Source organism: Anguilla rostrata, chromosome 14, assembly GCF_018555375.3.
Source record: "Anguilla rostrata isolate EN2019 chromosome 14, ASM1855537v3, whole genome shotgun sequence".
In the NCBI taxonomy this organism is placed as follows: domain Eukaryota; kingdom Metazoa; phylum Chordata; class Actinopteri; order Anguilliformes; family Anguillidae; genus Anguilla; species Anguilla rostrata.
In genome coordinates, this window is record NC_057946.1 from 23,169,160 (window position 1) to 23,196,365 (window position 27,206).

Genomic DNA, 27,206 nt, shown 5'->3' on the forward strand with positions numbered 1-27,206 from the left:
AAATATGTGATCTTATTATCTGTGGGACTTCCTGAAGGAAATGGGAGAATAAAATGGATGATAAACGCTTCATTGTGTTCTCCTGCTTTGAGACAACATCCAGGATAAACAGGTATCTGGAATTTTCTCATTTCCAATTTACACCTTAGATCATGTAATTTCTAATCCTTTCAGGTGGTGCAGGCGACTGGCTTTACAGTATTTCTCTGAAAAATGCTACCAATTTCAAAGGCACTTTAATTAGCAAGCTTTTTTGCATGACTTATTCGCGGAGGAATGGTTATAGAATCAGCTTGATCCCCACTGCTTTGTCAGTTACAAAATTTTTTATAGTGACATTGTCAATAAACCTGCCTGTTTGAAGAAGGTTAGGATCAAAAATATTTTTAGTCCCTGGCTGGACCCGGCTGAATTATGTTGTCGTGTATGTCAAAAGTTCTAGAGAAGCTTGTAAACAAGCAATTTATGGATTTAAGTGTACGGAATGCTATCTTGCATGCAATCTGGTTTCCACACAGGTTATGGTTGTGTCGCTGTCACATTGAAGGTCCGCAATGACATATCTGCTCTGGACAACAACGTTGTGCCACAGTTTTCATTAACTTTGCAAAAGACTTTGATCCTGTTGACCACTCTATCCTGTTTGAAAGGCTAAAAAGGCTAAAACAATGTTGTTATTGCTGTTATAGTCTGGTTCTTAAACTATCTTTCCAATAGGGTGCAGTGTGTAAATAAAAAACTAAAAACAAAACTAAGGGTGTACCTCAAGGCTGAATCTTAGGTCCCACTCTTCTCTATTTACGTAAATAATGTAACACGTTCTCAAAGATCAGTCCTCCAATTTCATGTATGCTCACCATACAGTTCTTTACTCAGTTGGCCTCTCCTCAGATCCTGTTCTAAGGTCTCTCCAGGACACTGTCCTCCCTATTCAAAAAGGCTTTACCGATTTACACCTTAAGAGTTTAACAGCAAAGCTCTGAAATATGAAAAAAAATGTATTTCTGAAAAGTTATAAGTAGGCCTATGAGTTGTAACGGGTCAGAAACAAAACAAAAGTCTGTGAACCTCTCAGATTTATGGGGGATGCGAACAAACAGGGATCTGGGGAATCCAAATTGTATGGGGGGTGGGGGGGGTTTAAAAAAACAAAAAATCAACGACATCTTGCACATCAAGCATCATCCCGTTTAGGTTTATATATTATTTTAATTTGGCTTAAGAGTACAAATATATTTTGCAGTTTTGCAAAGTCATTCACATGTGCACCTCTAGTGTAGCACAGAACACGTTCCATTTATGTACAGCTGCAGATCCCTTCCGTTGTGTGTGATAATGCGGAGACGCGTCAGTCTCAGCACACTGTGTTCAGGTTCACTGGTTTTGGTAATGTGCACTGTAATCCTCTCACGTTCACAATAAAGGGCTAAAGGGCTAGGAACCCTACACAATCAACGACTATGAAACCACTCCCATTCAACGACACTGAGACGCTACCTGGACCGAAGACACTGAAGCTGTGCTCTCGCCCTTATTCCAGCGGGGTACGCACGGGGACGTGCCGGACCCCCCCAAACCGTCCGTTCGACGGGCGGAATACGAACAAGCGACGTAGCCCAGCACTGCCGGCACCCGACTGGACAGGTCGGTCTCGGCTCCCCCGCTTACAGAACCAGAACAATATGGCGGACCGTCGATAAGACTTTCTCTTACCCCGTTAAACGGCTCACTAAAATATATTTTCTGAATACGTTTGAGGCAAAGTGGCTGAATCTCGATTCGTATTTCATCCGCAACCCCTGGTATGAAAGTCCGATCCGGGTTTTCTTTTTTTTTTTCAGGGCCAGGCAAGCCGTGCCGGACACATTCGTTCGCACTAGGACGAGGGAAAGAGCGTATCCTGCGCAAATACAGAACCGGACAACGCACCGCGCCACAGCACCGCGCCGCTTCCCTCGCGCACCGTGCGGCCTCTACACAGAACGTTAACGGAACGCGTGGAGCGCGGGAATCGGTGAGAGAGCCCCGCGAGGCCGCAGAATAATCCGCACGGACCCTCTGACGTCATAACCGCGAAGGCATTGCATATTTAGCGTGGAACAGTAAAGGTCGGGTGTTGAGACAGCGGGCCTCGCTACGCACGAGGTCGACACGGTCGTAAATTTCACGTAATTACACTTAAAATCTCATGACGACGTTGCAGTACTGCTACAGATCTCAAGTATTACGATTATTAAAGGCTATCTCCTATCTACAGTACATGTACAGTATTCAAGGGTTCAAGTTGCTGACTTTCACAGAGTGGTTCAGAAATACATTCAGGATGGCTGTGTGAGTGGTGGCGTAATTAACGGAGGTCGGCCTCTTGAGTTAAGCGGACCAAGTCGGGGCTGGGAGTCTCTTCCATTTCGATTCGGGAAATGAAATTCGGTTCACGGAATGAAAAACCTGAAGAACGCGCACCGCGTTCGAATGGGGATCCTCCCCACTAACGACCAGGAGCGAAACGGGGTCTCGATTCAAAACTCGGACTGCACCCTGTCCGGCGCCACTTTCGGTGTGAGCTCGACACGTTTTATTGAGAAACCCCCCCTACGGAACGCGCGCCGCCGCCGCGCCGCCGTCGCTACAGCTGCTCCGGCTGCGCATGCCGCTGGCCGCCGGGGGCGTCCGTCCCGCTGGTGCTCTCCTCGCTCTGCGTGAAGGGCTCGTCCCCCGCGTGCACCTTCAGGTGCTTCTTGAGTGTGGACTGGTCGCTGTAGCTCTTCCCGCACCGGGCGCAGGCGTACAGCTTCTCCTTGGTGTGCACCTGCTCGTGCCTCTTGAGGTGCCCCGCCCGGCTGAAGCTCTTGCCGCAGAAGGAGCAGCCGTAGAGCTTCTCGCCCGTGTGCGTGCGCAGGTGCAGCTTCAGGCTGCTGGCCACGCTGAACTTCTTGCCGCACTCGGCGCAGCTGTAGGGCTTCTCGCCCGTGTGCATCCGCTTGTGGATGGTCAGGTGCCCCGCCTGGCTGAAGGTCTTCTCGCACAGGTCGCAGTGGTAGGGCCTCTCGCCCGTGTGCACCCGGTAGTGCGTCTTCAGGTCCCCCATCCCGTTGAACCGCTTGCCGCACTGGCCGCAGCAGTAGGGCTTCTCCCCCGTGTGGATCCGCTGGTGGATCCGCAGGTTGCCGGCGTTGCTGAAGGTCTTGCCGCAGACGGCGCAGCTGTACGGGCGCTCGCCCGTGTGCGTGCGCAGGTGCACCTTGAGCTGGTTGTGCTCGCTGAAGCGCTTGCTGCAGTGCGGGCAGCTGTAGGGCCGCTCGCCCGTGTGCACGCGCTTGTGGATGCGCAGCTGGCCCGTGTGGCCGTAGCTCTTGCCGCACAGGTTGCAGCTGTAGGGCCGCTCGCCCGTGTGCGTGCGCTTGTGCGCCTTGAGCAGGTCGGCGCGGCCGAAGCGCTTGCCGCAGTGGCCGCAGCAGTGCGCCTTCTCCCCGCTGTGGCTCCGCAGGTGGATGTTGAGCGAGCCCAGGCGGGTGAAGGTCTTCTCGCACAGGCTGCAGTGGTACAGGCCCTCGGGCGTCCTGCCGAACTCCGACGGGTCCAGGTTCGGGGCGGGATCGGAGGCGTCCGTGGCGTAGGGGAGGCCGCCTGGCCGCCTGCCGTCGGCGGATGAGCTCCCGGGCCCGTCTTCGTCCCCGGCGGGACCCATCCCGGGATAGCCCTGGAGGAAGAGGTCCTTGGGAACGAACTCGGGTTCACAGAACCCCGGGCTTATGGCATCGCACTCGGCCTCGCTCTGTCTTCCCTCGTGCTCCTCCGGTTCGGACTGTCCCAAACCTTCGACGTCGTCTTCCACAGTCATGTGACTGTCCGACACGATCGTCACCCTGACGTCGCAGTCGCTGTCCGGCGCGTCGGGGTCCATGCGGTGCGGCGAGTGCAGCAGATCGGCGAAGTGTTCCGTGCCGGCGCAGCCCGGCTCTCCGCTCTCCGTTTTGATTGGCCTGGTGGCCAGGTTAAGCGGGGACTGCGCCCTGGAGAGGTCCATCGCGCAGCTGTTCTCCAAATCGAGCTCGTTCTTCACGTATTCGTACTTGAGCACCGACGCGGTCGCTCCCGCGCCTTTCTTCGCGCATTCCGACCGGGGAAGGCGCTGCGCGTGAGGACTGCGGCCAGACTGCGGCTCCGCCTTGTAGAGAACGCCATCGCGCGACCTCGGCTTGTACCTGCGCCGCTCCACCGGGCCCAGTTTGCCATCGTTTAGGGTGGACTGGATCACCTGTTTCTGAATCGACACGGCAGCAGGTTTGGCGCTGGACTCGTGAGGGAAATCCGCTCTTGGAGATTCAGGCACGTGGAGGGCGCTGGACTTTAATTCAGCTTCTGGTAAGGAAAAAGAAGGCTGCTTTAAACCAGGCATTTGAACCGACTGAATAGGATTGATCAATTATTCCTAAAATTGCAATAATTCAACAGCTTGACGTTTCTGAAATAATTTTAAATCTAACTTGTTTCTGAATAGACTTTTCTACAAAAGGCCAACACTGGGACACAGTCTACATGCATATTAAAGACTACATAAATATACAGAATTATTGAATAATACGTTAAATTCACAGGTTAAAGTAAAAAAAACAACAAAAAAAAACGAATGGTTAGCAAGTTTGTTTAAGTGAAAGTAGTCAATAACAAGTTAAATAACATTACCCTAGAGGAAGTGAGATCACAATAGTCAGAAAGGTATTCTTCCTTGATCAGTGACATGACTGAATTCTTATTCATTACAACCAATGAAATAACTCAGAATTTTGTGCGTCAAATCGGCACGGGACAGTTCTGACACATACTAACCGCATGTCTTTCTAACTGTCCATGTTAAAACAGCCTGGTGTTTTAACACGAGAAGCGAATGATAACCAACTTCATGACCAGGTAGACTAACGTTAGATCTCAATAATGCATTTATTAGCTTTTTTGGAGTTAGCTTGCTTGCTCTTAAAACTGTTTTTTGGTGCTTGATCGTTATTTGATCAGCTTCAGTTCTCGCTGTGCGCAATAACGGAAGGAACATCTCACCGGCTTGCTCGGTAGTATTAGTAATCTTTTCTGTTTTACTCACTCAGTTCCACCGCATCCTGTTCTCCGTCTCTTTCTTGCAACCTCCGCTTCAGATCCTCGTTTTCCGTCTCAATTCGTTGTATTCTGCCCTGATACTCAACCAAGGTCTCCTCTACCGACTCCAATATGTCATTAACGGTCGCCTTAAATATCTCATTTAGAGACGATTCTAGAAATGTCTTTAGATTCTTCGACTTAGACATAACGATACCTGACTACCACGCAGGTTATTATGTGATTGGATGCTGTATCCAGCTCTTTAAAAAATATCTAAAAATATTTTTATGGAGTTTGTTATTACCTGCTGTTGCTGCCGTGTACGGAACAAAGCCGTCGCTAACCAATGACGCGTCCTTGGCTTGCCTTCTGTTTTGACACACGCCCATTTTTAACTGTACCGCCACCTGCAGTGTGGGAGTATCCACTGTATTGAATGTTGACTATGTTTATCACTATACTGTATGAGATTCAATTTTGCGATTAGAGCTTATTTGCTTGCATATTTCGGATTCTGAGCGTTGCCCGACAAGAATATATCTTCCTGAGACCCGGCAGAAAATCGTTTAAGCATTTAAATTTTTTAGACATAATACAAGTGTCTAGGGTGACAAAAACATGCTACATTGAAAATATAATTTTATTTATAAAATATTATAATATTTATTTTATTTTTCTACTCCTGTAGTGTAGGTTCCAGCATAGTAGAGTAGTTGGCTTTTCTTGAAATTAAGACCACAGATTCATGTCCCCTAAAAACGAATTGCTGGGACTTAAAAAGACATTTTGTGGGAATCTAACACCACAGTCCCCTTAATAATAATCACCAGTGTTGTACCACTGTACTACAACTGAATGGTCTTTCCACCGGACATTCCAAAATCCTTCACAAAGGTAACTTAAGGACTCTTCATTATCCAGTGAAATGTAATATCTGTGAGAGTGAAACTGTATTGTGCAATTGGTAATGTTACGAATCAGCGTATGCATACAAAAAGTGAGCACTTAATCAGGGTGAAAATTAACTGTCCTTCTAAACACGATAACGCCAGTAAAAACAAAGATACTGTGTGTCTTTGGAACAGGCACAGCTTCTGGGGGAGTTCTTCACACACCTGGGAGTGGGGGCGATAGCTGGCCTTGTTACAGCTCGACCCAGAGGCCCAAAGTATTCACACCCTTTACCGTTTTCAAACGATAAATGTGTCTTCATGGTGTCTTGAGTTTGAAAATTTGTCTCTCTGACAAATTTTATGCACTTTTATCTGCCATTAGTTTCAGTACTACGGATAACTGATGTGCAATTTGCTCCTCCCCGCGAAAATGGTTCCCACGGATCGTTTGTTATTGTTGCTCTTGTTTTTCAGCCGCCTAATTTAGCTGTGAACGCTCTTCCCCCGGGGACAGACGTGGCGGTTTTTGCGGGGAGCTGCGAAGCTCTCTGGCTAAAAGCCGTGACTAGACCGGGTTTGAGTCACCCCCGCCTGACTGGAATCCCGAGGGCCGGTCTGTGTGGTGCGGCTGCAGTTCTGGGCACGTCTTCCCCTCATTGTGCGAGAGGAGCTGGAATGCTCCGTGGCCACGCCCCCCCCCCCTCGCCCCGGCTCTACCTGTCCCGGAGGCTCTCGCCTTACCCGGCAGGTGCGTTTGAGCTGTCAGTCAAACGGGGGGCCCCCGCAGAGGGGAGGGCCCTCCTGACGGGAACTGGGCGGGGCCGCTCTCAGAGCGCGGAGGGTGGACGAACGAAGTCGCGCCAGGAGTCACGCACAGGCCTACACCTTTTTTTTTTCGCGACTGGGGCCCCGGTGCGGGCCAGCGTCCACAGCGACACCAGCGTCCGCCGTCGCTTGGAAGAGGGTCACCCGGGGCAGGTTCGTGGCGAAGTTCGGGGTTCTAAAATGGCTGGATGGCTCGGCCGTCGGGTGCTTTGCTGGGTGCGGTTCCTGGGGCAGGAATGTCACTGTGCGACGGCGCTGTCGAGTATACACTGAAGTCAGAAAGGTGGGGTCTGCGCATATCTTGCTCCTTAAAAGGGTGTGCGGGGCGCTTAGGAGCTTTCGCTTGGTGTCATTTTTCGTGTAATTTCTGAGAAATGTATTTGCCTTTTCCCGACTGACAGCTATCAGATGACACCAGCTAATTCATTCAAAAAAACACACTCACACACACACGCGCAGTTTTACTGCTTGCCTGTTTTGTGTGTCTAAATGTAGGAATTTGTTTGTGTTTCTGGGCCGGTGTTCGTGCCTGAGGCTTTTTTTGGTCGGTTTGTTTCCTGTTGTCTGGGCTGATTTTTTTTTGGTTGCTTTTTTTATGCCTGCTACCACAAGGTGCTTCCCATGCACACATACAGAAGAAGAGCAAAACTCTCTCGTTGGCTGACACACACAAACACGTACACACACAAACACACACCTGCACACACACACACACAATCACATACACACACACGTGTGCGCACACATACACACACAAGTACGCACGCACACATAATCACGCAAGCACACACACACACACACACATACTCAATCACGTACACATACACACACACACACACATACACACACACACACATACCCAATCACGTACACACACAAACACGCACACATGCACACGCACTAACACAAAAGCACGCACAGGAGCACACACACACGCGCGCGCACGCACACACACACACACACACAGATGTCAGGAACTCATTTAGCTGTGGTTATTTCAGTTGAGCCACCTTGCTTCCCCTTAATGAACTACCGAACGCTCTGTGACGTGAGAGGGGCCTGAACTTTTAACAGTCTCCCTAGGGCAGTACACGCTTAGTTATGAGCGCACCCCCAGGTCCCGACCTCTCCTCACCTCAAACGACGAAATGGAGCAGTCGCCGTGTCTAACTCCGAGCGTGAGAGGGAGGGTAGGCGCGTCACGCACCTGTCTCGACAGGTGACTGCTCTGATTGGGGCCCCCGTTGCCGGGCGCTGAACGAGAGCCGGGTTGTGGGCCGGCGTCGCTTTGCATTCTCCACGAGTCGGGCCGGAGCCTACGAGCTGCGGGTGAAATGTTGTCGTTCGTTCTCCGCGGCGGTGTTCTCACCCACCTGTGCGTCTGCGCGGGCGGAACGCGCGCTCTGCGGGAAGGCCGAGAATCCGCGCCGTGGCCAGAAGCTGCCCTCGCCCGTGGGCCGGGGAGGCGCTTCGCTCGCGGTCACCTTGCAAAACCTGGCGAGGGCGGCGCCCGGACGCCACGGCGACGGGGAACAGGAAGTGAGGGGCTGCGGTGCTGAAGACGTCAGTGAGAGAGATCTCATGCTCCGATAAGAGAAACGAGAGAGAGGGAGAGAGATATAGAGAGATAGAGGGAGAGAGAGGGAGAGAGAGACAGAGAGAGAGAGGGAGAGAGAAACAGAGCGATAGAGGAAGAGAGAGAGAGAGGTGTTTCACACATTCCTTGCCATGCTTTTGCAACACAAATGCAAATTTTGTCACGCCAACTAAGCACTTTGAATTTGAGCGAGAGAGTGCAAACTCTGGAAAGAGTGCGTTTATAAACCGTGAGACTCATTGTCAAAACTTCTTCTTCACTGGATTTGATATAGTTTGAAGCTTCGTTCGCCGAGAAATTGCAACGGGACAGTCTTGTGAAACACGACACCCCGGAGTGGCCCTGTTTACGTAAATACACACGAGCGCGTACGCGCTGTCCCCGTGCGTCACGCTCCAGGCTGGCTGACCCAGCGTCTGCGAGCGAAGGCGCAGGTTCCTCCCTGTGTCGGTTCCACGCTCAGATCCCGTCTGAGAGGAGCAGACCTGTCGGCGAAGACGGGGAGGGGCCGATGTGGTCGCCTGCGCCCCGCCCCGCCCCGTTACCTCTCGGGGAGAAGAGACGCGCACCGGCGTAAAAATTTTATGTCATTGTGACCAATCACGCGCTGCGAACATCCTCTTTTTTTTCACAGCTCTTTACTTCCTACCTCCCTCTCTCACTCTCTCTCTCTCTCTCTCCTTCCTTCCCCCTCTTCGTCTTGTTTCTTCACCTCCGCCGCCGTTTTTCTGGCGGGTTTGTGGACAGGAAGTGCAGACGCTGTCACTTTTCGGCTGAGTAACGCCGGGGACGCCTGGCATTCTGTGATTAAATTCAAAAAGGAGATGTAGGGGTGAGTTCCCTATGTTCTGAAGTGTGTGTGTGTGCGTGCGTGTGTGTGTGTGTGTGTGTGTGTGTGCGACGCGTGTGTGTGTGTGTGTGTGTGTGCGGTGTGTGTGTGGTGTGTGCGCTGTGTGTGTGTGTGTGTGTGTGCGTGCGTGCGTGTGTGTGTGTGTGTGTGTGCTGCGGCGTGTGTGTGTGTGTGTGTGGTGCACGTGTGCGTGCGTGTGTGTGTGTGTGTGTGTGTGTGTGTGTGTGTGGTGTGCGTGCTGTGCGTGTGTGTGTGTGTGTGTGTGTGTGCGTGCGTGTGTGTGCGTGTGTGTGTGCGTGCGCGCGCTTCCTTGCAGGAGCTGAAGGAAGTGGCTGTTACCACGTGACTAGGCGGTTTCCTCTTCTGCGCGTGTCGGTCTTCGGCGCTGGATAAGAGCGAAAATGAGGCGCTTCTCTTTTCGTTTTTAGTGTCTGTTTTGACGCGGAACTTTCCCTCCTCCCGGTTTGACGCGACGCGGGTGGGCTGACTGGGGTTGCGGTGGCCTGTGGGCCTCGATGTTGACAGTTTTGACTTTTCCTTCTTGTTTCTTTCTCACTCACTCTCACTGTCTCACTGTCTCTCTCTCTCTCTCTCTCTCTCTCTCTCTCTCTCTCTCTCCCTCACACACACACACACACACACACACTCGCCGAACGCAGTGACGGATCGATTTAGCGAGCGCGAGGAGAGCGCCGCGGCATGGACCGGGACGTCGCGCTGACCGCAGAGCACCGAACAAACATGGACGCCGCCTTCTGAGCGCGGGGGAAGGAGGAAGTCACAAACGCAGCGCCTCTGCTCGTTTCCCTTCGCCGCCGCCGCCGCCGCTCGACTCCCCCGGCCGGCCGATGGAGGGGGACGGGCCGCCCCCGGCGGGGCTGGCCGGACTCTCGGCGCAGGACGTGTGGATGTGCCTGGACATGCGCATGCTGGAGGAGGAGCTGGACTCCATTTTGCGGAGCACGGAGGAGGCCAGCGGCGACCCCCGCGGGTCGCGGCGGGCGGGACAGGTTTCCGGGGGACGCGACTCCGCCCGGGCGGGTCCCCCTGCCCCTCCCTCCGAGACGGGCGACCGGCAGGCGCCCCCCGACACCCCCGCGGAGATCCGCACCCCCGGCACGGACGTCAGCTCGGCTGACGAGCTGGACTCGGCCCGGTGGAGCGCTCAGGAGCTCAGCTGGATGCTCAACCCCCTGTCCCATCAGCAGCTCTCTCCGGACCCCCCAGCCCAGGGCGCAGACCGGGGAACACTGCCCCCAAAGAGCGCCCCCGAGCAGGGCCTGGGGAGCACGGCAAATCAGGTGAGCCTGTCGGGGACAAAAGTGTGTGTGAGAGAATGTGGGAGTGTGTGTGTGAGAGTGAGAGAGTGTGGGACTGTGTGTGTGTGTGTGAGAGAGTTTGTGAGAGTGTGGGAGTGTGTGTGTGTGTGTGTGTGTGAGAGTGTGGGAGTGAACGTGAGCATGTTTGTGTGTGTCAGACCTGGGTCAAATACTGTACATATTTGTTTTGGATTCAAATACTTTTCTGTGCTTTCCTGGTCTTGTCTGATGTGTTGGAACCAATGAAATACTCTCAAACAGGCCTGGGTCAAATACGTATTTGTTTTGGATTCAAACATTTTTCTAAGCTTTACTGATGTTGTCTGGTGTATTGGAACCAATGAAACACACACAGAAAGTGCAAACCCCGCCTTCTGGTCATACTAGCAGGCTCAATTACACCAGGCAAGATCAATAGAGCACAGAAAAGTATTTGAATCCAAAACAAATGCATATTTGACCTAGGTATGTGTGTGTGTGTGAAAATAAGGGAAAGAGAGAGAGAGCAGCGAATGGTGCTGTGTAAGCCTCGGTAGTGTGGAGTGGGTTCGGTGTGAGTGAGTGACTCAGACGTGACCCTGCGAGCGCGCTTGTTGTGCGTATACGTTTCCATGACTACGCCTCTCGCTGCCCACATCCGCAGCGGCCTGTAGTTCTGAAGCACTCAAGGGCAGGCAGCGAAGCGCCGGGCCAAGGCGTCCTCACGAACCTTCACCAGCTCACCGACTTAACACAGGGAGCTTCTGTGTGAATGATGTCATTCATTACAGCTCTAAAAGTAGGACAGATTTAAGTGAAGTTCAGCAGGTGTAAAAACGTTGATTCGCCCTGTTAGAACCATACGCGGTCCTATCCCTCCCAGCGGGGCAGTAAACTAATACCCGCCTTGTGGTTTATAAGACAGAGAAACTTCTGGTTTAGTTTACAGTGCTGCGGTTGTGGGTTTCGTACATTCGTACATTTCGTGCATAGGAGGGGCAGCCCACTGGAATGAAGCATGATCAATTTAGTAGAAACTGAATTTTGAACAATAGCAGGTTTTTATTCAAGAAGATGCCTTCTTAATGCTGGCCTAAATGCCTTGAACAGACAGATGGACAGCCTGCGACCTCCAGAACGTTCTGCTTAGTCCCCATGTGTTCTCTCTTGCTTTTATGACATCACAATGGAGCCTTCCCGGAGAGGTTAATGATCTTTTCTGTCATGTTGTTTCAGGAATGCAATTGGCCCGGCCCAGATGAGGAGGGGTTTGGGACACAGATACAGGAAGTGGTGGGACACGCATGGGAACCAAAAGGGTACACAGGTACCAGCCTAAATCAACTCTACTCTAACTGCCTGTAGTAACTGACCAGAGAAAACAAAGATAACATGAGTGCATTATACAGCACATTACATGTATTATACTGAATGTAATGTATTATCACTTCTACATGTGATATATATGACATATTAAAAACTCATGAACGCAGGCTAATCTGATTGGTTATCGCTCAGGAACGGATTGGCAGCTGGGCGAATTACGCGAGGCCACAGATGATGACAGGCTGGAGGCGGGGGCTGAGCGGCCGGCTGGGGACGCATCGACCGCCGAGATCACCGTGACCGCGGCGTCCACGGTAACCGCGGGGACCGGACCCGTGTCTGTGGAGACGCGCTCCGAGGACAGCACCGACGGCTCCGTGTACTCATGCTGTGTGCGTCAGACTTACGAGGGGACGCAACCCCACGGAGCAGGGGGGACTGCGGCGCCCCCTGGTGGCTCGGAGGCAGAGAGCAGTTATAGCCATGGTCCTGGTGCCACGAAGGAAGAGGAACAGAGACCGCACCCCTCCTTAAACTTCCCCACTGGGATCTGGGCCCTGCACTCTGCCCCTCAGGAGGGAGGAGAGGGTCACTGGAGGGAAGTGGCCAGTCTGGGGCAGGAGGAAGTAGAGGAGGAGGAGGAGAAGGAGGCGCTAGCCAGTCTGCGTTTGTGTCCTGTGACCGAGATCCAGAAAGAAATGTGAGTAACTGTTATGTGATGAGTGTACAAGTTCTCCAGCTCCTTCCACCATATAGACTAGAATAGAATGGAACGGAACAGAATAGAATGGAATAGAATAGAATAGATTAGAATGGAATGGAATAGAATAGAATAGAATACAATGGAATGGAATGGAATAGAAAAGAATAGAATGAACTTTATTTTTCTCCGAAGGAACTTCAGGCAGCATACAAGAAATTAACGAAACAATTGACATAAGTTACTTTTAGAAATTAAATTACGAGACTTGCATTTTAGAGATTCCTAAATTTCATTACTATTATTAGATATAAATTAAGAATAATATTCCGGTAAGTACTTTCATACATAAATTACATAGACCTTAAAATCTACAAAACACTTAAAATCAGAAAACCCTAAAATATATTTCAGAATAGGCAAAATCAGAAAGTGAAATGAAATATAATTGAAGGTGTTATTGATGAGCTGAACAGGTGTTGGGGGAAAGCTTTGTTTTGTGCTGCCCTTGTTTAAAGGAATAGGGACCTCAGTCTTCTTCCTGATGGCAAGATCTCAAACAGATGAGGGAAGGACCCTGATACTTCATCCTTCCTTGACTGTCCGCTCCCCGTAAAGTTGCTTCGTGGTCTTGGTTGCCTCCCCATGATCTCGCTACGTGTGGTCTTATTTGGTCTCTCTTCGGCTGTGAAGAGTGTGGTTTAGAGCTTTCTCCCGCTTCTGTGTGTATGTACAAGTACGCATTTGCTGTCAGGAAGCACATCCATTATATATGTAAATCAAATGAGTGATTGGCCAGATTGAGTTGAGATTATGTGTTTGAGGGTTTAACAGTGAACTTTGTGGCAAAGTACCTAGAATGTACCCGCGTCATCTGTAATGATAGTGTCCTTGTAATACGTTTAAAGAGAAAACCCTCCCATTATGACATCACAATATGATGTGATGCATTGGGATTCCACTCTGCGTAGGGCCTGATGACCTTTTGAAGGCAAAGGCGGATGCGCGTGTTTATCTTGACCCGTATGTGCATGATCTTTGCCCGTTTCTGCAGGGAGCAGACGTGGCCCACGGAGAGTCAGGAGGAAGAGCTGAAGAGACTCCTCGAGGAGCTGGAAGAGTTCAGCCACCTGAATGAGCGGTTCAGGCAACCGGCACGCTTAGAGCAGCTAGAGCAGCCAGAGCGGTCTGTAGAATCAAAGCAGCTGGAGCAGCCAGAGTGGCCTGCAGAATCAGAGCAGCTGGAGCAGCCAGAGTGGCCTGTAGAATTAGAAGAGATCGAAGAGTCAGAGCAGGTACAGCAGCCAGAGCAGTTGGAGCAGCTGGAGGAGTTTGAGCAGGCTGTGCAGTCAGAGCAGTTAGAGCAGACTGTGCAGTCATGGCAGTATGAGCTGGCTGTGCAGTTAGAGCAGTTAGAGCAGACTGTGCAATTTGAGCAGTCAGAGAAGACTGTGCAGTCAGAGCAGTTGGATCAGACTGTGCAGTTTGAGCAGTTAGAGCAGACTGTGCAGTCGGAGCAGACTGTGCAGTCATGGCAGTATGAGCTGGCTCTGCAGTTAGAGCAGTTAGAGCAGATTGTGCAGCCAGAGCCGTTAGAGCAGACTGTGCAGTCATGGCAGTATAAGCTGGCTGTGCAGTTGGAGCAGTTAGAGCACACTGTGCAGTTGGAGCAGACTGTGCAGTCAGAGCAGTTGGAGCAGACTGTGCAGTCAGAGAAGTTGGAGCAGACTGTGCAGTCAGAGAAGTTGGAGCAGACTGTGCAGTCAGAGCAGTTGGATCAGACTGTGCAGTTAGAGGAGTTGGAGCAGACTGTGCAGTCAGAGCAGTTGGAGCAGACTGTGCAGTCAGAGCAGTTGGAGCAGACTGTGCAGTCAGAGAAGTTGGAGCAGACTGTGCAGTCAGAGCAGTTGGAGCAGACTGTGCAGTCAGAGCAGTTGGAGCAGACTGTGCAGTCAGAGAAGTTGGAGCAGACTGTGCAGTTAGAGCAGTTGGAGCAGACTGTGCAGTCAGAGAAGTTGGAGCAGACTGTGCAGTCAGAGAAGTTGGAGCAGACTGTGCAGTCAGAGCAGACTTTGCAGCCAGAGCAGTTAGAGCAGACTGTGCAGTTAGAGGAGTTGGAGAAAACTGTGCAGTTAGAGCAGACTGTGCAGTTAGAGGATTTGGAGAAAACTGTGCAGTTAGAGCAGACTGTGCAGTTAGAACAGTTAGAGCAGACTGTGCAATTTCAGCACTTAGAACAGGCTGTGCAGTCAGAACAGTTAAAGCAGACTGTACAGTTGGAGCAGACTGTGCAGGTAGAGCAGTTGGAGCAGACTGTGCAGTCGGAGCAGTTGGAGCAGACTGTGCAGGTGGAGCAGTTGGAGCAGACTGTACAGTTAGAACAGTTAGAGCAGACTGTGCAGTTAGAACACTCGGAGCAGACTGTGCAGTCAGAGCAGTTAGAGCAGACTGTGCAGGTGGAGCAGTTGGAGCAGACTGTGCAGGTGGAGCAGTTGGAGCAGACTGTGCAGGTGGAGCAGCTGGAGCAGACTGTGCAGCCGGACAGGTTAGAGCAGACTGTGCAGCCGGAGAGGTTAGAGCAGACTGTGCAGCCGGAGAGGTTAGAGCAGACTGTGCAGGTGGAGCAGTTGGAGCAGACTGTGCAGCCGGAGCAGTTAGAGCAGACTGTGCAGCCGGAGAGGTTAGAGCAGACTGTGCAGCCAGAGCAGTTAGAGCAGACTGTGCAGCCGGAGAGGTTAGAGCAGACTGTGCAGGTGGAGCAGTTGGAGCAGACTGTGCAGCCGGAGAGGTTAGAGCAGACTGTGCAGGTGGAGCAGTTGGAGCAGACTGTGCAGGTGGAGAGGTTAGAGCAGACTGTGCAGGTGGAGCAGTTGGAGCAGACTGTGCAGGTGGAGAGGTTAGTGCAGACTGTGCAGGTGGAGCAGTTGGAGCAGACTGTGCAGGTGGAGAGGTTAGTGCAGACTGTGCAGGTGGAGAGGTTAGAGCAGACTGTGCAGGTGGAGCCCGAAGAACAATCCAGTGAGCAGGGTGTGCACAGAAGAGGAAACTCGGGACAGAGAGAGCAGACGCAGCAGCCCTTGCAGCCGGAGCAGACGCAGCAGCCCTTGCAGCCGGAGCAGACCCAGCAGCCCTTGCAGCCGGAGCAGACGCAGCAGACGTGCCCCACAGACCCGGCGCAGGCGTGCCCCCCCCAGGTTAAGGAAAATGGCGTCGGGGTGGACAGGGAAGGGGCGCGCAGGCTGGCCGAGAGACTGCACAAGCTGCAGGACGTCCGGCGCACGGAAGTGGTCGCTCACATGGACAAAGAGTAAGGCTCTCGGGTCGGGGGTCGGGGGTGGGGGGTGGGGGGCACTCACCCGGTCTACTCAGGGCTGTATGTTTAAGGCGTTTGTTCACCCCCCCGGTCTCATCGTGTTTTACCCCCCCAGTAACGAGTTCAGCCGAGCTGTGGGGCAGGAGTACCTGAAGCTCTTCGACTTCACCGGGCAGACTCTGGAGCAAGCCCTGAGGTGAGGCCTTCTGTCGCTCTGCCGTTTGCAGGAAGTTGAGCTGCCCTCTCTCCTGTTGTGTCTGATTGGCTGCAGTCCTCTCTCCTCTTGACTGATTGGCCGCTGCCCTCTCTTCCTCACTCTCAGGTCCTTTCTGAAAGTGGTGGTGCTGATTGGAGAGTCGCAGGAGAGGGAGAGGGTGCTTCAGCATTTCGCCGAGCGGTTCCACGACTGCAACCCGGACGGCTTCTCCTCCTCAGGTTAGTCGCCGTGCCAACGGCGGACGGTGGGAAACCTTCATCAGCATCTGTGCGTACACCTGTGCTTGTCCTGGGTGTCGAGCGCACATCTGTACCTCTTTATGGTAGTCTGGCTGAAGCTTGTCAGCCACTAGTGTTTTGTGCTTTATAAGCATTCATCCACACCCAAAATATTTTACGCACAGACGGTATGTCGTTTTCTCTATTTGTACTCACTTCCTGTACACATGCCCACTTCCTGTACACGTCCCCACTTCCTATACACGTATTTATTTTGTCCTCTTCCCCACAGGGGCAGTTCTCACGCTCACCTGCGCATTGATGCTCCTGAATACTGACCTGCACGGACAGGTGAGCGCAGCCTATTAGCCTGTTAGCTTAAACTCAGGGGTGGGCGGTTCTGGTCCTGGAGAGCCGGTGTGTGTGCAGGTTTCTGTTTCCTCCAGTTACCCTGGCAACACGAGCTAATCGGCTGTACACACCAACAGTGTTTCACTCCTGGATTAGGTTGCAGAAAAACGTCTCATATGGGACAGAAGAACAGTCACCAGCTCTTGTTCGTGCGCTTATCGAAAAATGCGGCTATAATGTCAGATGCTGGATCAAATTAAGTAATAAAGCCCAGAAGTTGGCAGGAAAAGCAGAAACGGGCCCTTCAGCATCTAACTACAAATACCAGCAACCAATAACAAGCCAGCTGTTTTGTGGAAATAGATAACTGCTACTTGAAATGTGCAGTATATTGTGATATGCATCATTGAGTAGAAATGTGTTGAGTCATAATATATAGCAACAAATGGCTAAATATATTAAATATTGCCACTTTGGTCTCAGTGCGATGTATCTGAATATAATCAACAGAACATGTCAGTAAACAAAAAATGGAAATATATTGGCATGCATTGGAAATCTTATTTGAATTGCCTCCATATTAAATATCAAATATACATATTATTCAATGTGTTACAGTGTATTTTTAAATAAATACGGCAGTATATATTTTGTTGTATATGGGTAGAAATGACGGCATTGAGACACAGAAGAGTGTCCGCCTGACCGGACGCGTGTTTTGTCCGTTCCGTACGCAGAATGTAGGCAAGCCCATGTCCCTGTCCAGCTTCGTGTCCAACCTGGAAGGCATGAATGACGGAGAGAACTTCCACAGGGAGATGCTGAAGGTGGGTGACACGTGCGTCGGGCCAACGCACGCCGCATTTTCAGTCCGTTCGCTTCCGTCGTTTGCCTCGGCAGAAGCGCGAGCGCTTTAAGCTCTGCCGGCGATGCGCTTCCTGTTGACGGCAGGCTGCCCTTCAGAATCGTAACCACGGTTACCGACGTGGTAGCTTCGTCAAGACCCCCTTTTCACCCGTGCTTATTTCTGTTCACTTAGGCGTCTACTACAGTGCCTTCTTGCTGAATTTATATTGACGTGCTGTTATTGACTTTAAGAGGCTGTATGATTTCACATCTCTATACATCAACGCTGACGTAAAAAATATATGTCTATGAAAATGTTTACCTGACGTAAAAAATATATGTCTATGAAAATGTTTACCAGAGTTCTCTGCACGTAGTCCACTTTCTCGGTGTTTCTCTCGAATCGCCTGAATCTGTTTTGACGCCGTTACTCAAGTTAGAGCAGAGTTCAGAGAGAACTTTTCTTCCCCATGGTAACACTATTAGCAGAAGACTGCCAACTGGCCAATGGGGATGAATGTAGATGGGTTTCTGTTTTCATGTTGAGTGAGAGAGCTGAATCCTCACCAGTCTTCCTGATCTTCCAGGTCCTGTACAGCTCCATTAAGAGTGAAGCGCTCCAGTGGGCCATGTGAGTACAAGAACCTTCCGGTGCTTCCGTTGGCTCTGAACAGAGGACCTTCGGCAGGGATCTCAAACTCAGATCTTGGAGGGCCTTTGTGTGTTTCTGGGTCCCTGAAACCCAACTGCCGCTGGGAAGCTATGACTCCCAAAAAAAAAAACCCCCAAAAAACATGGCGAATGAACCAAACTGAAAGGGAGATTTACCAAACCCACATTTTCACAAAATGGAGGAACGTGGAGGAACATGCATGTGTGTTACCGGCTACATTAAATATGGAATTGGCTGAAACAAATCCCAGAATGCCCTGGGGCCCAATTCTTCCTTTTGCATTTTGACTCTGTTTATGCTTCTCAAATAACACCTCCACCCATCCGTTTCTCTCCCCTTTTCTCTCTTTTCTCTCTTTCTCCCCCCCCCACTCTCTTTTCCCTGGTTGGCCCATCTGTTCTGACTCCTCCCTTCCCTCTCCAGTGACGAGGAGGAACTGAAGGCCGCCGCCTTGTTGCCGGGGGACGCGAAGGCGGACGCGCCGGCGGGCTCCAGGATCAACCCCTTCCAGGACGTCCAGCACGACGAGGCGGCCCCCGTCTTTAAGGAGGGGTTCCTGACGCGCAAGGCGCACGCCGACGTCGACGGGAAGCGAAGTGGGTGGGATCGCACGCCGCGCTGCTTAAGCTCCGCCTCCGACACGCCCCCGCGCCGCCGCCGCCAGAATAGGAGGAGGGGGCCCGTTCCCAGCTGACAGAAAACGTTTTATGAGCGTTCGGGAATGTTCGGGAACTTTTCGGGAACATTAGCAAACATCCCAATTGGATCCCCTTTTAGTTGAGAGATTTAAGTTTTAGTTGATGATGTCGCCACAATAATTTTTCCCAAAACAGTCTTAGAATGAGTTTATTGTTCCGAACAAAGTTCTGTCAAAGTCACAGGGAAACGTTTCTGCCATTTTGCATCGCAAACATTCTGGTAATGTTTCCTGAATGTTGGGAATGTTATCCTTAATTATCAAACATTAATTTTAAAATCTTAGCTGTCTCCTGTGACCAAAGGGCTAATTTTCATCAATACACTCGTGTTGTGCCCTTAAATGAGGTACCTAAAGTGACTTATAGGGCAGCCCTGTGGCAGTTAGTGTTGCCCTATAAAAATGAAACCCAGAATAAGTATTTGGCTGAACACACCTTGCATTTTCAAATCCTACCAGAAGGGTGGTGGTGTGGTGTTTTACACATTTTATACTGAGCTGCATACTAACTTGCAAATGTTCCTAGACCTCTTTCAGGAACATTTCAATTCATTTCAATGGCCGGTCCTATGTATGCATTAAATTGCAGTGCTAGGGCAAATTTCTGAGAATAGGCCATTATAATCAAACTGCTCATTCAGAACAGGCTTTGTTTAGGGTTAATGTACAGAGGGGTCTGTGGATTACAGGTGGAGTTTAGGGTTAGTAAAGGGTTAATGTACAGGGCAGAAGTGAGTCTGTGGATTAGGGGTGGAGTTTAGGGTTAGTAAAGGGTTAATGTACCGGTTACAGGGGAGCCTGTGGATTAGGGGCGGAGTTTAGGGATTAACGCTGCTGTGTAATGTGATGATTGACAGCTCCCTGGGGGAAGCGTGGCTGGAAGACCTTTTATGCTGTGCTTAAAGGCCTGGTTTTGTACCTGATGAAGGTGAGTCACCTCTTCTTCAGTTTCTCTATCAGTCCTGTCTTCTACCTCAGCCTTTTCTCTCACTCTCTCCTTCCTTTCATCCCTTGCTCCCTGTCTCTCCTCTCTCCCTCTCTCTCATTCCTCTGATCTTTCACTTCATGTCTTTCTCTATCTCTCTCCTCTCGTCCCTCATTCCCTGTTTCTCCCTTTCTCTTTTCCTGTCTCTCATCCCTTGCTCCCTGTCTCTTTCCTTCCCTCCCTCCCTCCTCTCATCCCTCGCTCCCTGTCTCTCTCTCCCTCCTCTCATCCCTTGCTCCCTGTCCCTCCCTTCCTGTCTCTCCCTCCCTCTCAACCCCCACTTCCTGTCTCTCCCTCTGTCTTTCCCTCTGTCTCATCCCTCGCTCCCTGTCTCTCCCTCTCTCTCCCTCGCTCCCTGTCTCTCTCTCTCTCCCTCCTCTCATCCCTCGCACCGTGTCTCTCCCTCTCTCTCTCCCTCCTCTCATCCCTCACTCCCTGTCTCTCCCTCTCTCTCTCCCTCCTCTCATCCCTCACTCCCTGCCTCTCCCTCTCTCTCTCCCTCCTCTCATACCTCGCGGTGTGTCTCTCCCTCTCTCTCTCCCTCCTCTCATCCCTCACTCCCTGCCTCTCCCTCTCTCTCTCCCTCCTCTCATCCCTCACTCCCTGCCTCTCCCTCACTCTCTCCCTCCTCTCGTCCTTCGCTCCCCTCTGCAGGATCAGAACGGTGGGGACTGGCGGAGCGCGGAGGAGGTGGTGAGCGTGCACCACTCCCTGGCCGAGCCGGTGCGCAGCTACACCAAGCGCCCGCACGTCTTCCGCCTGCAGACCGCCGACTGGAGGGTCTACCTGCTGCAGGCCGCGTGAGTGTGTGTGTGTGTGTGTGTGTGTGTGAAACAGTGTGTGTGTGTGAGTGTGTGTGTGTGTGTGTGAGTGTGTGAGTGTGTGAAACAGTGTGTGTGTGTGTGTGTGTGTGTGAGTGTGTGAGTGTGTGAGTGTGTGTGTGTGTGTGTGAGTGTGTGTGTGTGTGTGTGAAACAGTGTGTGTGTGTGTGTGTGTGTGTGAGTGTGTGAGTGTGTGAGTGTGTGTGTGTGTGTGTGAGTGTGTGAGTGTGAGAGTGTGTGTGTGTGTGTGTGTGTGAGTGTGTGTGTGCGTGCATATGTTACATATATATATAAGTGTGTGTGTATCTGTGTGTATGTTATATATATAGAAGTGTGTATGTGTGTGTGTGTGTTATATAAGTGTGTGTGTGTGTGTTATATAATGTATGTGTAAGTGTGTGTGTTATATATGTGTGTGTATGTTATATACTGTATATGTAAGTGTGTGTGTGTGTGTTATATATATATATAGAAGTGTGTGTGTGTTATATATATGTGTGTGTGTATGTTATATATATAAGTGTGTGTGTTATAGATATGTGTGTGTATGTGTTAGTGTGTATGTGTGTATGTATGTTATATATACAGTATATATATATATGTGTGTGTGCGCGTGTGTGTATGTTGTATATATGTGTGTGTATGTTATATTCTGTATATGTATGCGTGTGTGTGTATGTTATATACTGTATATGTATGTGTGTGTATGTTATACTGTATTTGTATGCGTGTGTGTGTGTGTGTATGTTATATACTGTATATGTATGTGTGTGTGTGTATGTTATATTGTATTTGTATGCGTGTGTGTGTGTGTGTGTGTGTATGTTATATACTGTATATATAAGTGTATGTGTGTGTATGTTATATATACAGTATATATATAAGTATGTGTGTGTGTGCGCGTGTGTGTATGTTGTATATGTGTGTGTATGTTATATACTGTATATGTATGTGTGTGTATGTTATACTGTATTTGTATGCGTGTGTGTGTGTGTGTGTGTGTATGTTATATACTGTATATATAAGTGTATGTGTGTGTGTGTCCCTCAGCTCGGCGGAGCAGGTGAGCTCCTGGCTGAGCCGGGTGAATCTGGTCTCTGCGCTGTACTCCTCTCCTCCTTTCCCTGCTGCTGTGGGCTCCCAGAGGAGGTTCAGCCGGCCCATCCTGCCAGCCAAGGCCTCCCCACTCACTCTGGTACCTACCTGCACACCTGTACACTTACACTGCACTAAAACACCTGTACAACTAACACACCCACTCACCTGTACACTTTCACTACACTAATACACCTATACACTACTCTAACAGGTACAGTCCACACACCTGTACACTACTCTTACAGGTACAGTCCACACACCTGTACACTACTCTTACAGGTACAGTCCACACACCTGTACACTACTCTTACAGGTACAGTCCACACACCTGTACACTGAACTTTAACTGGTACATGTCCACACACCTGTACACTACTCTTACAGGTACAGTCCACACACCTATACACTACTCTTACAGGTACAGTCGACACACCTGTACACTACTGTAACAGGTACATGTCGACACACCTGTACACTACTCTTACAGGTACATGTCCACACACCTGTACACTACTGTAACAGGTACATGTCCACACACCTGTACATTACTCGAACAGGTACATGTCCACACACCTGTACACTACTCTAACAGGTACATGTCCACACACATGTACACTGAACTTTAACAGGTACAGTCCACACACCTGTACACTACTCTTACAGGTACATGTCCACACACCTGTACACTACTCTAACAGGTACATGTCCACACACATGTACACTGAACTTTAACAGGTACAGTCCACACACCTGTACACTGAACTTTAACAGGTACATGTCCATACACTTGTACACTACTCTAACAGGTACATGTCCACACACCTGTACACTGTACTTTAACAGGTACATGTCCACACACCTGTACACTGAACTTTAACAGGTACATGTCCACACACCTGTACACTGAACTTTAACAGGTACATGTCCATACACTTGTACACTACTCTAACAGGTACATGTCCATACACTTGTACACTACTCTAACAGGTACATGTCCACACATGCTGCAGCACATTAGTATCCATGGTGACTCCTCTGTCCCTCACAGGAGCAGAAGCTGCAGTCGCACTCGCGCATGCTGGAGTCCTTCTCTGAGGACCTGCGCCTCCTGCAAGAGGAGCTACCCAACGGCCGGCGGGCCAAGCCTCGAGAGCTGGAGGAGCAGCGACTGAGGGAGGAGTACCTGCAGCACGAGGTGTGTGTGTGTGTGTGTGTGTGTGTGTGTGCCTGTGTGTCTGTCTGTGTGTGTACTTGTGTGCGTGTGTCTGAGTGTGTGTGTGAGTATGTGTGTATACGTGTGTGTTTGTGAGTATGTGTGTGTGTGTGTGTGTGTGTGTATGTAAAGCGTTTAAATCTCTCTCTCTCTCTCTCTCTCTCCCTGAGCAGAAGACGCGCTATGAGGTGTACCTGCAGGTGCTGGAGGTGTGGCAGGCCCTGGGGGGAGAGGTGGGCGGTCCGGTGGGGGCGGACGAGCTCGAGCTCTTTGACAGGGAAGTGCGGACCGACACGGGGGAGGAGCAGCCGGAGGCGGTGCTAAAGAAGTCCTACTCCAGCCCGTCCCTCGTCCAGGCCATGGCTCCGCCCACCGAGGTGAAGGTCAAGCGCAACATCTCGGAGCGGCGCTCCCACCGCAAGGTCATCGTTCCGAGGCGCAGCAAGGACGTGTGAACGAGGAATCTCATTCGCTCGCCGGCAAGACCGTCTGCCACATGACCCATGATCTCACATCCCCTAATGCCATGACGTCACGTCCTGTGTACGTTCCCCCTCACTTCCTGGAGTTTTGCAGTCACATTATTTTCAAATTATTTATTTATTTTTCGAGTCAATCAAATACTTTTTTTCCCCTTTTTTTTTCCTCTTCGCTGATCTCTGGAGTTAAATATATTAAATATCAAATCTACGTGCTTATAAATCAGTGAAGGTTTTTTTCTCTGGAACGAAAAAAGAACTTGGAATATGAAGAATAAACCCTGTAGCATAAAGATGTTTACGATCCCAGAAGGTTGTTGAAGGCACATTGACTTCATGGACATGGGGTGGTGGAAAGGTGTGCTTTTGTGAGCCTGCATTCAGACACCCTAAAATGTCTGTACTGCATATGGTCTATCGCACTCTTACTTAAGACAGTGCTGCAGAAGCCTTCTCTCTGACTTCATTTTGAGAGGAATGAGCGGGACATCTGGTTGGCTCGTATGTGCTCTTTGGTTCGTGGAACTTCAAGGGTCCAATCAGATCGTTTCCTGAACAGAGATACCGGGAAACATCGACGCAGTTAATGAGCCTTTTATGAGTCCTGTGGAGCTCACACTGACTTAAAAAAAAAAAAAGATTTAATTTTCCTTCTTTGCGGTGGTTTAATACCGCTTGTCTCTGCTGTGTCTCGCAGCTGTGTGTTTCTGATGAGTTTGTGTGTTTTGAAAGAATCAGACAAAAGCAGGGTAAATATGCGGAGCGCTACTGGGCTGAACGAGTTTGTTCTGCGATGTTAAATGTTAGCCAGAGGAGGGCGCTGTGTAACAGCACATTGAAGCCGAGTGCACAGAAAATACAGGAAATACTGAAGCAAGTATTTCTTTAATTGTTTTTGTTCTTCGTACGTGTAACACATTCGTTTCAATTTGTTCATAGATTTATTATTTTTAAAATTTTGGTTTTCATTAGAAAAATGCCTGTTTGTATTTATAAGAATTTATATCACCGGAACTCGACGGGTAAAAAGGGAAACGTTCACGATTTTTTGTGATTTGTTTCGTTTCTGTTCAGTGCTAGTTAAATAATTTGATATTTTCCACTAATTAACATGACGGTATATTTAAAGTTTGTTTTGGCCTTCAAAGCACAATTCAAATAATGGTACCTTTTAATTTTTACAATTCCACCGCATTCTAAAACATAGCAAGTAAACTGACGGGGCAGGGCAATCCACGAGGGCGTGTCTAGACTGGATACACGCTGTGGTGTTCTGCTTTACGAATTTGCCGGCAATTCTGTTCAAGCGATGCAAAGTTTTCCAACACTGCAATTAAATTTACTGGAGCTTATGAAATGTTTTTCTTTTTGATTTTCGTTGTTGTTTTTTTTTTTGATGAAAGAAATCGACGTTCGTAGGCGGCGCCGGGTATGAGGTCATCGGCGCGGCTCTGTCCTCGGGCTCTTGGCCGTGACGGCCGGATGGGGTTCGAGTGTCGTCTCGCTTCCCCACTCGACGCAAAGTGGCGGTGACAGCGGAAGAAACGGGCGCTTGGGTCTGTCAGGGGCAGCCGCCGCGCCACCACCACCCCACCCCCAAACCCCATTTTCCCCCTTATTCCGGGGATCTGGTGGCTTCTGGGAGGTCTGTCAGGGCTGGCTGAGTAATTAAAAAGGCCAGCAGAGAGCTTCCTTCGTTAGGAAGCAGTCCGGTGCCTGCAGACCAGAAAGAAGGCTTGAAAAGGACCACCGTTTCCGCTGTCTGTCTCTCACACACACACACACACTCATACATGCGTACTCACACAAATACACACACAGACACACACAAGCACACTCACATGCACACTCACTCATACATGCGCACTCACACACACACACTCACACACACATATATGCATGCTCACACATGCACAGACACACACACATATACATACATGCAGGCACACACACACACAACAATATACGCGCACTCACACAAACACAACAAACACATATTCGTACAGGTACGCACAGACACACACACATTGTTGTTACGTTTACATTGTGTAATGCATTTATTGGGTCTCTGTCTCTTCCTTCTCTCTGGTCATTGTGGGGGGGCCTTCAGGGCCCAGTGCTGGTCCTACGGCCCTGTCTATTTGGAGGGGCAGGTGGGGGGGGGGTCGCACCAAATGAAAGGAAAACATGGGGAAATGGAACTGTGCATTGTGTTCATAACAGTGTCCCCCCCCCCCCCAGTCCACAAACGCTAAATATAACCCACCACCCCCCGGTTTGCAGTCACCACCAACCCCACCTCCCACTCCCCCACCATGCAAGCTCACCTAAGGCTGAAATGCTCTCTGCGAAATCTAGCCACAGCGAGTCATCGTCCCTCCTTCCCCAATTGCTTCCTCCATCCCTTCTTTTCTTCCAGTGTGGCCACACTCCCTCTGTCCCATTTACATTCTCTCGCTGCCTGCTACCTCTTTTTCTTTCCATCCATTTTCAGCCACTTTATCCTCCCTTCTCTCTGTCGCTCTTTCATTCGCTCTCTCTCTCTCTGCCGTGTTTTTGCTTCATGTGAAAGAGGGACGCGCGAGATTCCTGACACCTTCCTTTCGTTCGACAGACTCCATTTATAATTTCACCTTTTACTGTCAGCACGCCTTCGCAGGCATTACACGGCGTGTGTTTTTCCTGTTCTCTGAAACTCCGCCCAGACGATGGTAGCGCCGGTTAGCGGGGGACCGTGCCCGGTTGGGAGCTTAGCGCCGCGTGTTTGAGTGGCGTTTGAGACGAGGTGGAAGCGTTTACCGCTGCTTATCTCTCCCGCCATTCGCCCCGAAGGCCCACTACCTGACACCTGACAGATTTTTATCGAGGTGGAAGTATGTGGGAGAGGGGCAATGTGTGAGTGTGTGTCCGTGGGGGTGGAGGTCAGGGTGGGTGGGGTTGGGGGTGGGGTCGTTTCTTGTGTGTTTTTTTCAGTGTTTTTGGTTGACACTGCTTCCCTTCCCCTCTGGCTCCTGGCAGGTCACACAGGGGCCATAAGGACCTATTATGGCCTGTTCTGGAGCTCCAGCACTGTCCCTGTTTGCGTGTGTGTATATATGTGTACCTCTTTGTGTGTGTGTGTGTGCGTGTGACCGAGTGTGTTTGCACGTGCATATGTCTGTGTGTGTGTGAGTGTGCATGCCATGTGTGTGTGTGTGCGAGTGTGAGTGCTTTTACTGTGTGTGTGAGATTGTGTGTGTGAGTGTATGTATTAAAATGTTTGTATTAAAATGTGTGACTGAGTGTTTGCACGTGCATATGTCTGTGTGTGTGTGAGTGTGCATGCCATGTGTGTGTGTGTGCGAGTGTGAGTGCTTTTACTGTGTGTGTGAGATTGTGTGTGTGAGTGTATGTATTAAAATGTTTTTAGTTTTATTTTTATGTAATACTTATTTTAACCTGTCAAAGACTAACAGCAGTGAACCATGGAACAACACTTTAAGGTATCATGAGTAAATAAAGGATAGTGGCACTTTAAACAGAAGCCCCCTTCAAACAGAGGCACGCAGCTGAAGTGGGCTCCTGATCTCTCCTGGTTTTTATTTGGTCCCTGAGAGCCGGAATTTGAGGGCCAGTGCTGGGCCCCGAGGCTCCGGGCACAGAGCCTCCTCTCTTCCGGCTGACTGGCTCGGGACAGAGGGGCGAGAGCATGTGATGTCTCTGCACTGGAGTG

The 27,206-nt window shown here is 50.3% G+C and overlaps 2 protein-coding genes across 19 annotated transcripts; one reads left to right on the forward strand and one right to left on the reverse strand.

The window, feature by feature from the left end:
* Positions 1-1,189: 1,189 nt before the first annotated feature.
* On the reverse strand, positions 1,190-5,502 carry LOC135239038 (zinc finger and SCAN domain-containing protein 2-like). The gene is made up of 2 exons (XM_064307393.1): positions 5,099-5,502; positions 1,190-4,362 (listed from the first exon to the last, which is right to left on the reverse strand). The coding sequence occupies exons 1-2, from the start codon at positions 5,298-5,300 to the stop codon at positions 2,627-2,629; spliced, it is 1,938 nt and encodes a 645-aa protein (XP_064163463.1). The 5' UTR covers positions 5,301-5,502; the 3' UTR covers positions 1,190-2,626.
* A 2,716-nt stretch (positions 5,503-8,218) lies between these two features.
* On the forward strand, positions 8,219-24,851 carry LOC135239037 (paternally-expressed gene 3 protein). Of its 18 annotated transcripts, none has more exons than XM_064307376.1 (16): positions 8,219-9,241; positions 9,919-10,560; positions 11,794-11,884; positions 12,076-12,583; positions 13,638-15,890; positions 16,012-16,092; positions 16,219-16,331; positions 16,624-16,682; positions 17,420-17,509; positions 18,116-18,159; positions 18,625-18,797; positions 19,756-19,826; positions 20,538-20,683; positions 21,755-21,899; positions 22,851-22,997; positions 23,189-24,851. In XM_064307376.1, exons 2-16 carry the CDS (start codon positions 10,108-10,110, stop codon positions 23,468-23,470), a joined length of 4,656 nt encoding a protein of 1,551 aa, XP_064163446.1. In that variant the 5' UTR covers positions 8,219-9,241; positions 9,919-10,107; the 3' UTR covers positions 23,471-24,851. The 18 variants fall into 18 exon arrangements, 17 of the variants coding, with proteins under 17 accessions (XP_064163446.1, XP_064163448.1, XP_064163455.1 ...); XM_064307378.1 differs by lacking the exon at positions 8,219-9,241 and having other exon boundaries at positions 9,580-10,560; positions 13,638-15,525; positions 15,571-15,890; XM_064307385.1 differs by lacking the exon at positions 8,219-9,241 and having other exon boundaries at positions 9,580-10,560; positions 13,638-15,444; positions 15,553-15,890.
* Positions 24,852-27,206: the final 2,355 nt, after the last annotated feature.

What these genes read in the sequence shown, in the direction of transcription:
- LOC135239038 (XM_064307393.1), bottom strand. Translation starts at nt 5,300, where the DNA reads ATGTCTAAGTCGAAGAATCTAAAGACATTTCTAGAATCGTCTCTAAAT. An exon ending in ACAGGATGCGGTGGAACTGA is followed by an intron (nt 4,363 to 5,098) that starts GTGAGTAAAACA and finishes TTTCCTTACCAG; the next exon opens with AAGCTGAATTAAAGTCCAGC.
- LOC135239037 (XM_064307376.1), top strand. Translation starts at nt 10,108, where the DNA reads ATGGAGGGGGACGGGCCGCCCCCGGCGGGGCTGGCCGGACTCTCGGCG. An exon ending in ACTCTGGAGCAAGCCCTGAG is followed by an intron (nt 16,093 to 16,218) that starts GTGAGGCCTTCT and finishes CCTCACTCTCAG; the next exon opens with GTCCTTTCTGAAAGTGGTGG. An exon ending in CGACGTCGACGGGAAGCGAA is followed by an intron (nt 18,798 to 19,755) that starts GTGGGTGGGATC and finishes GATGATTGACAG; the next exon opens with CTCCCTGGGGGAAGCGTGGC.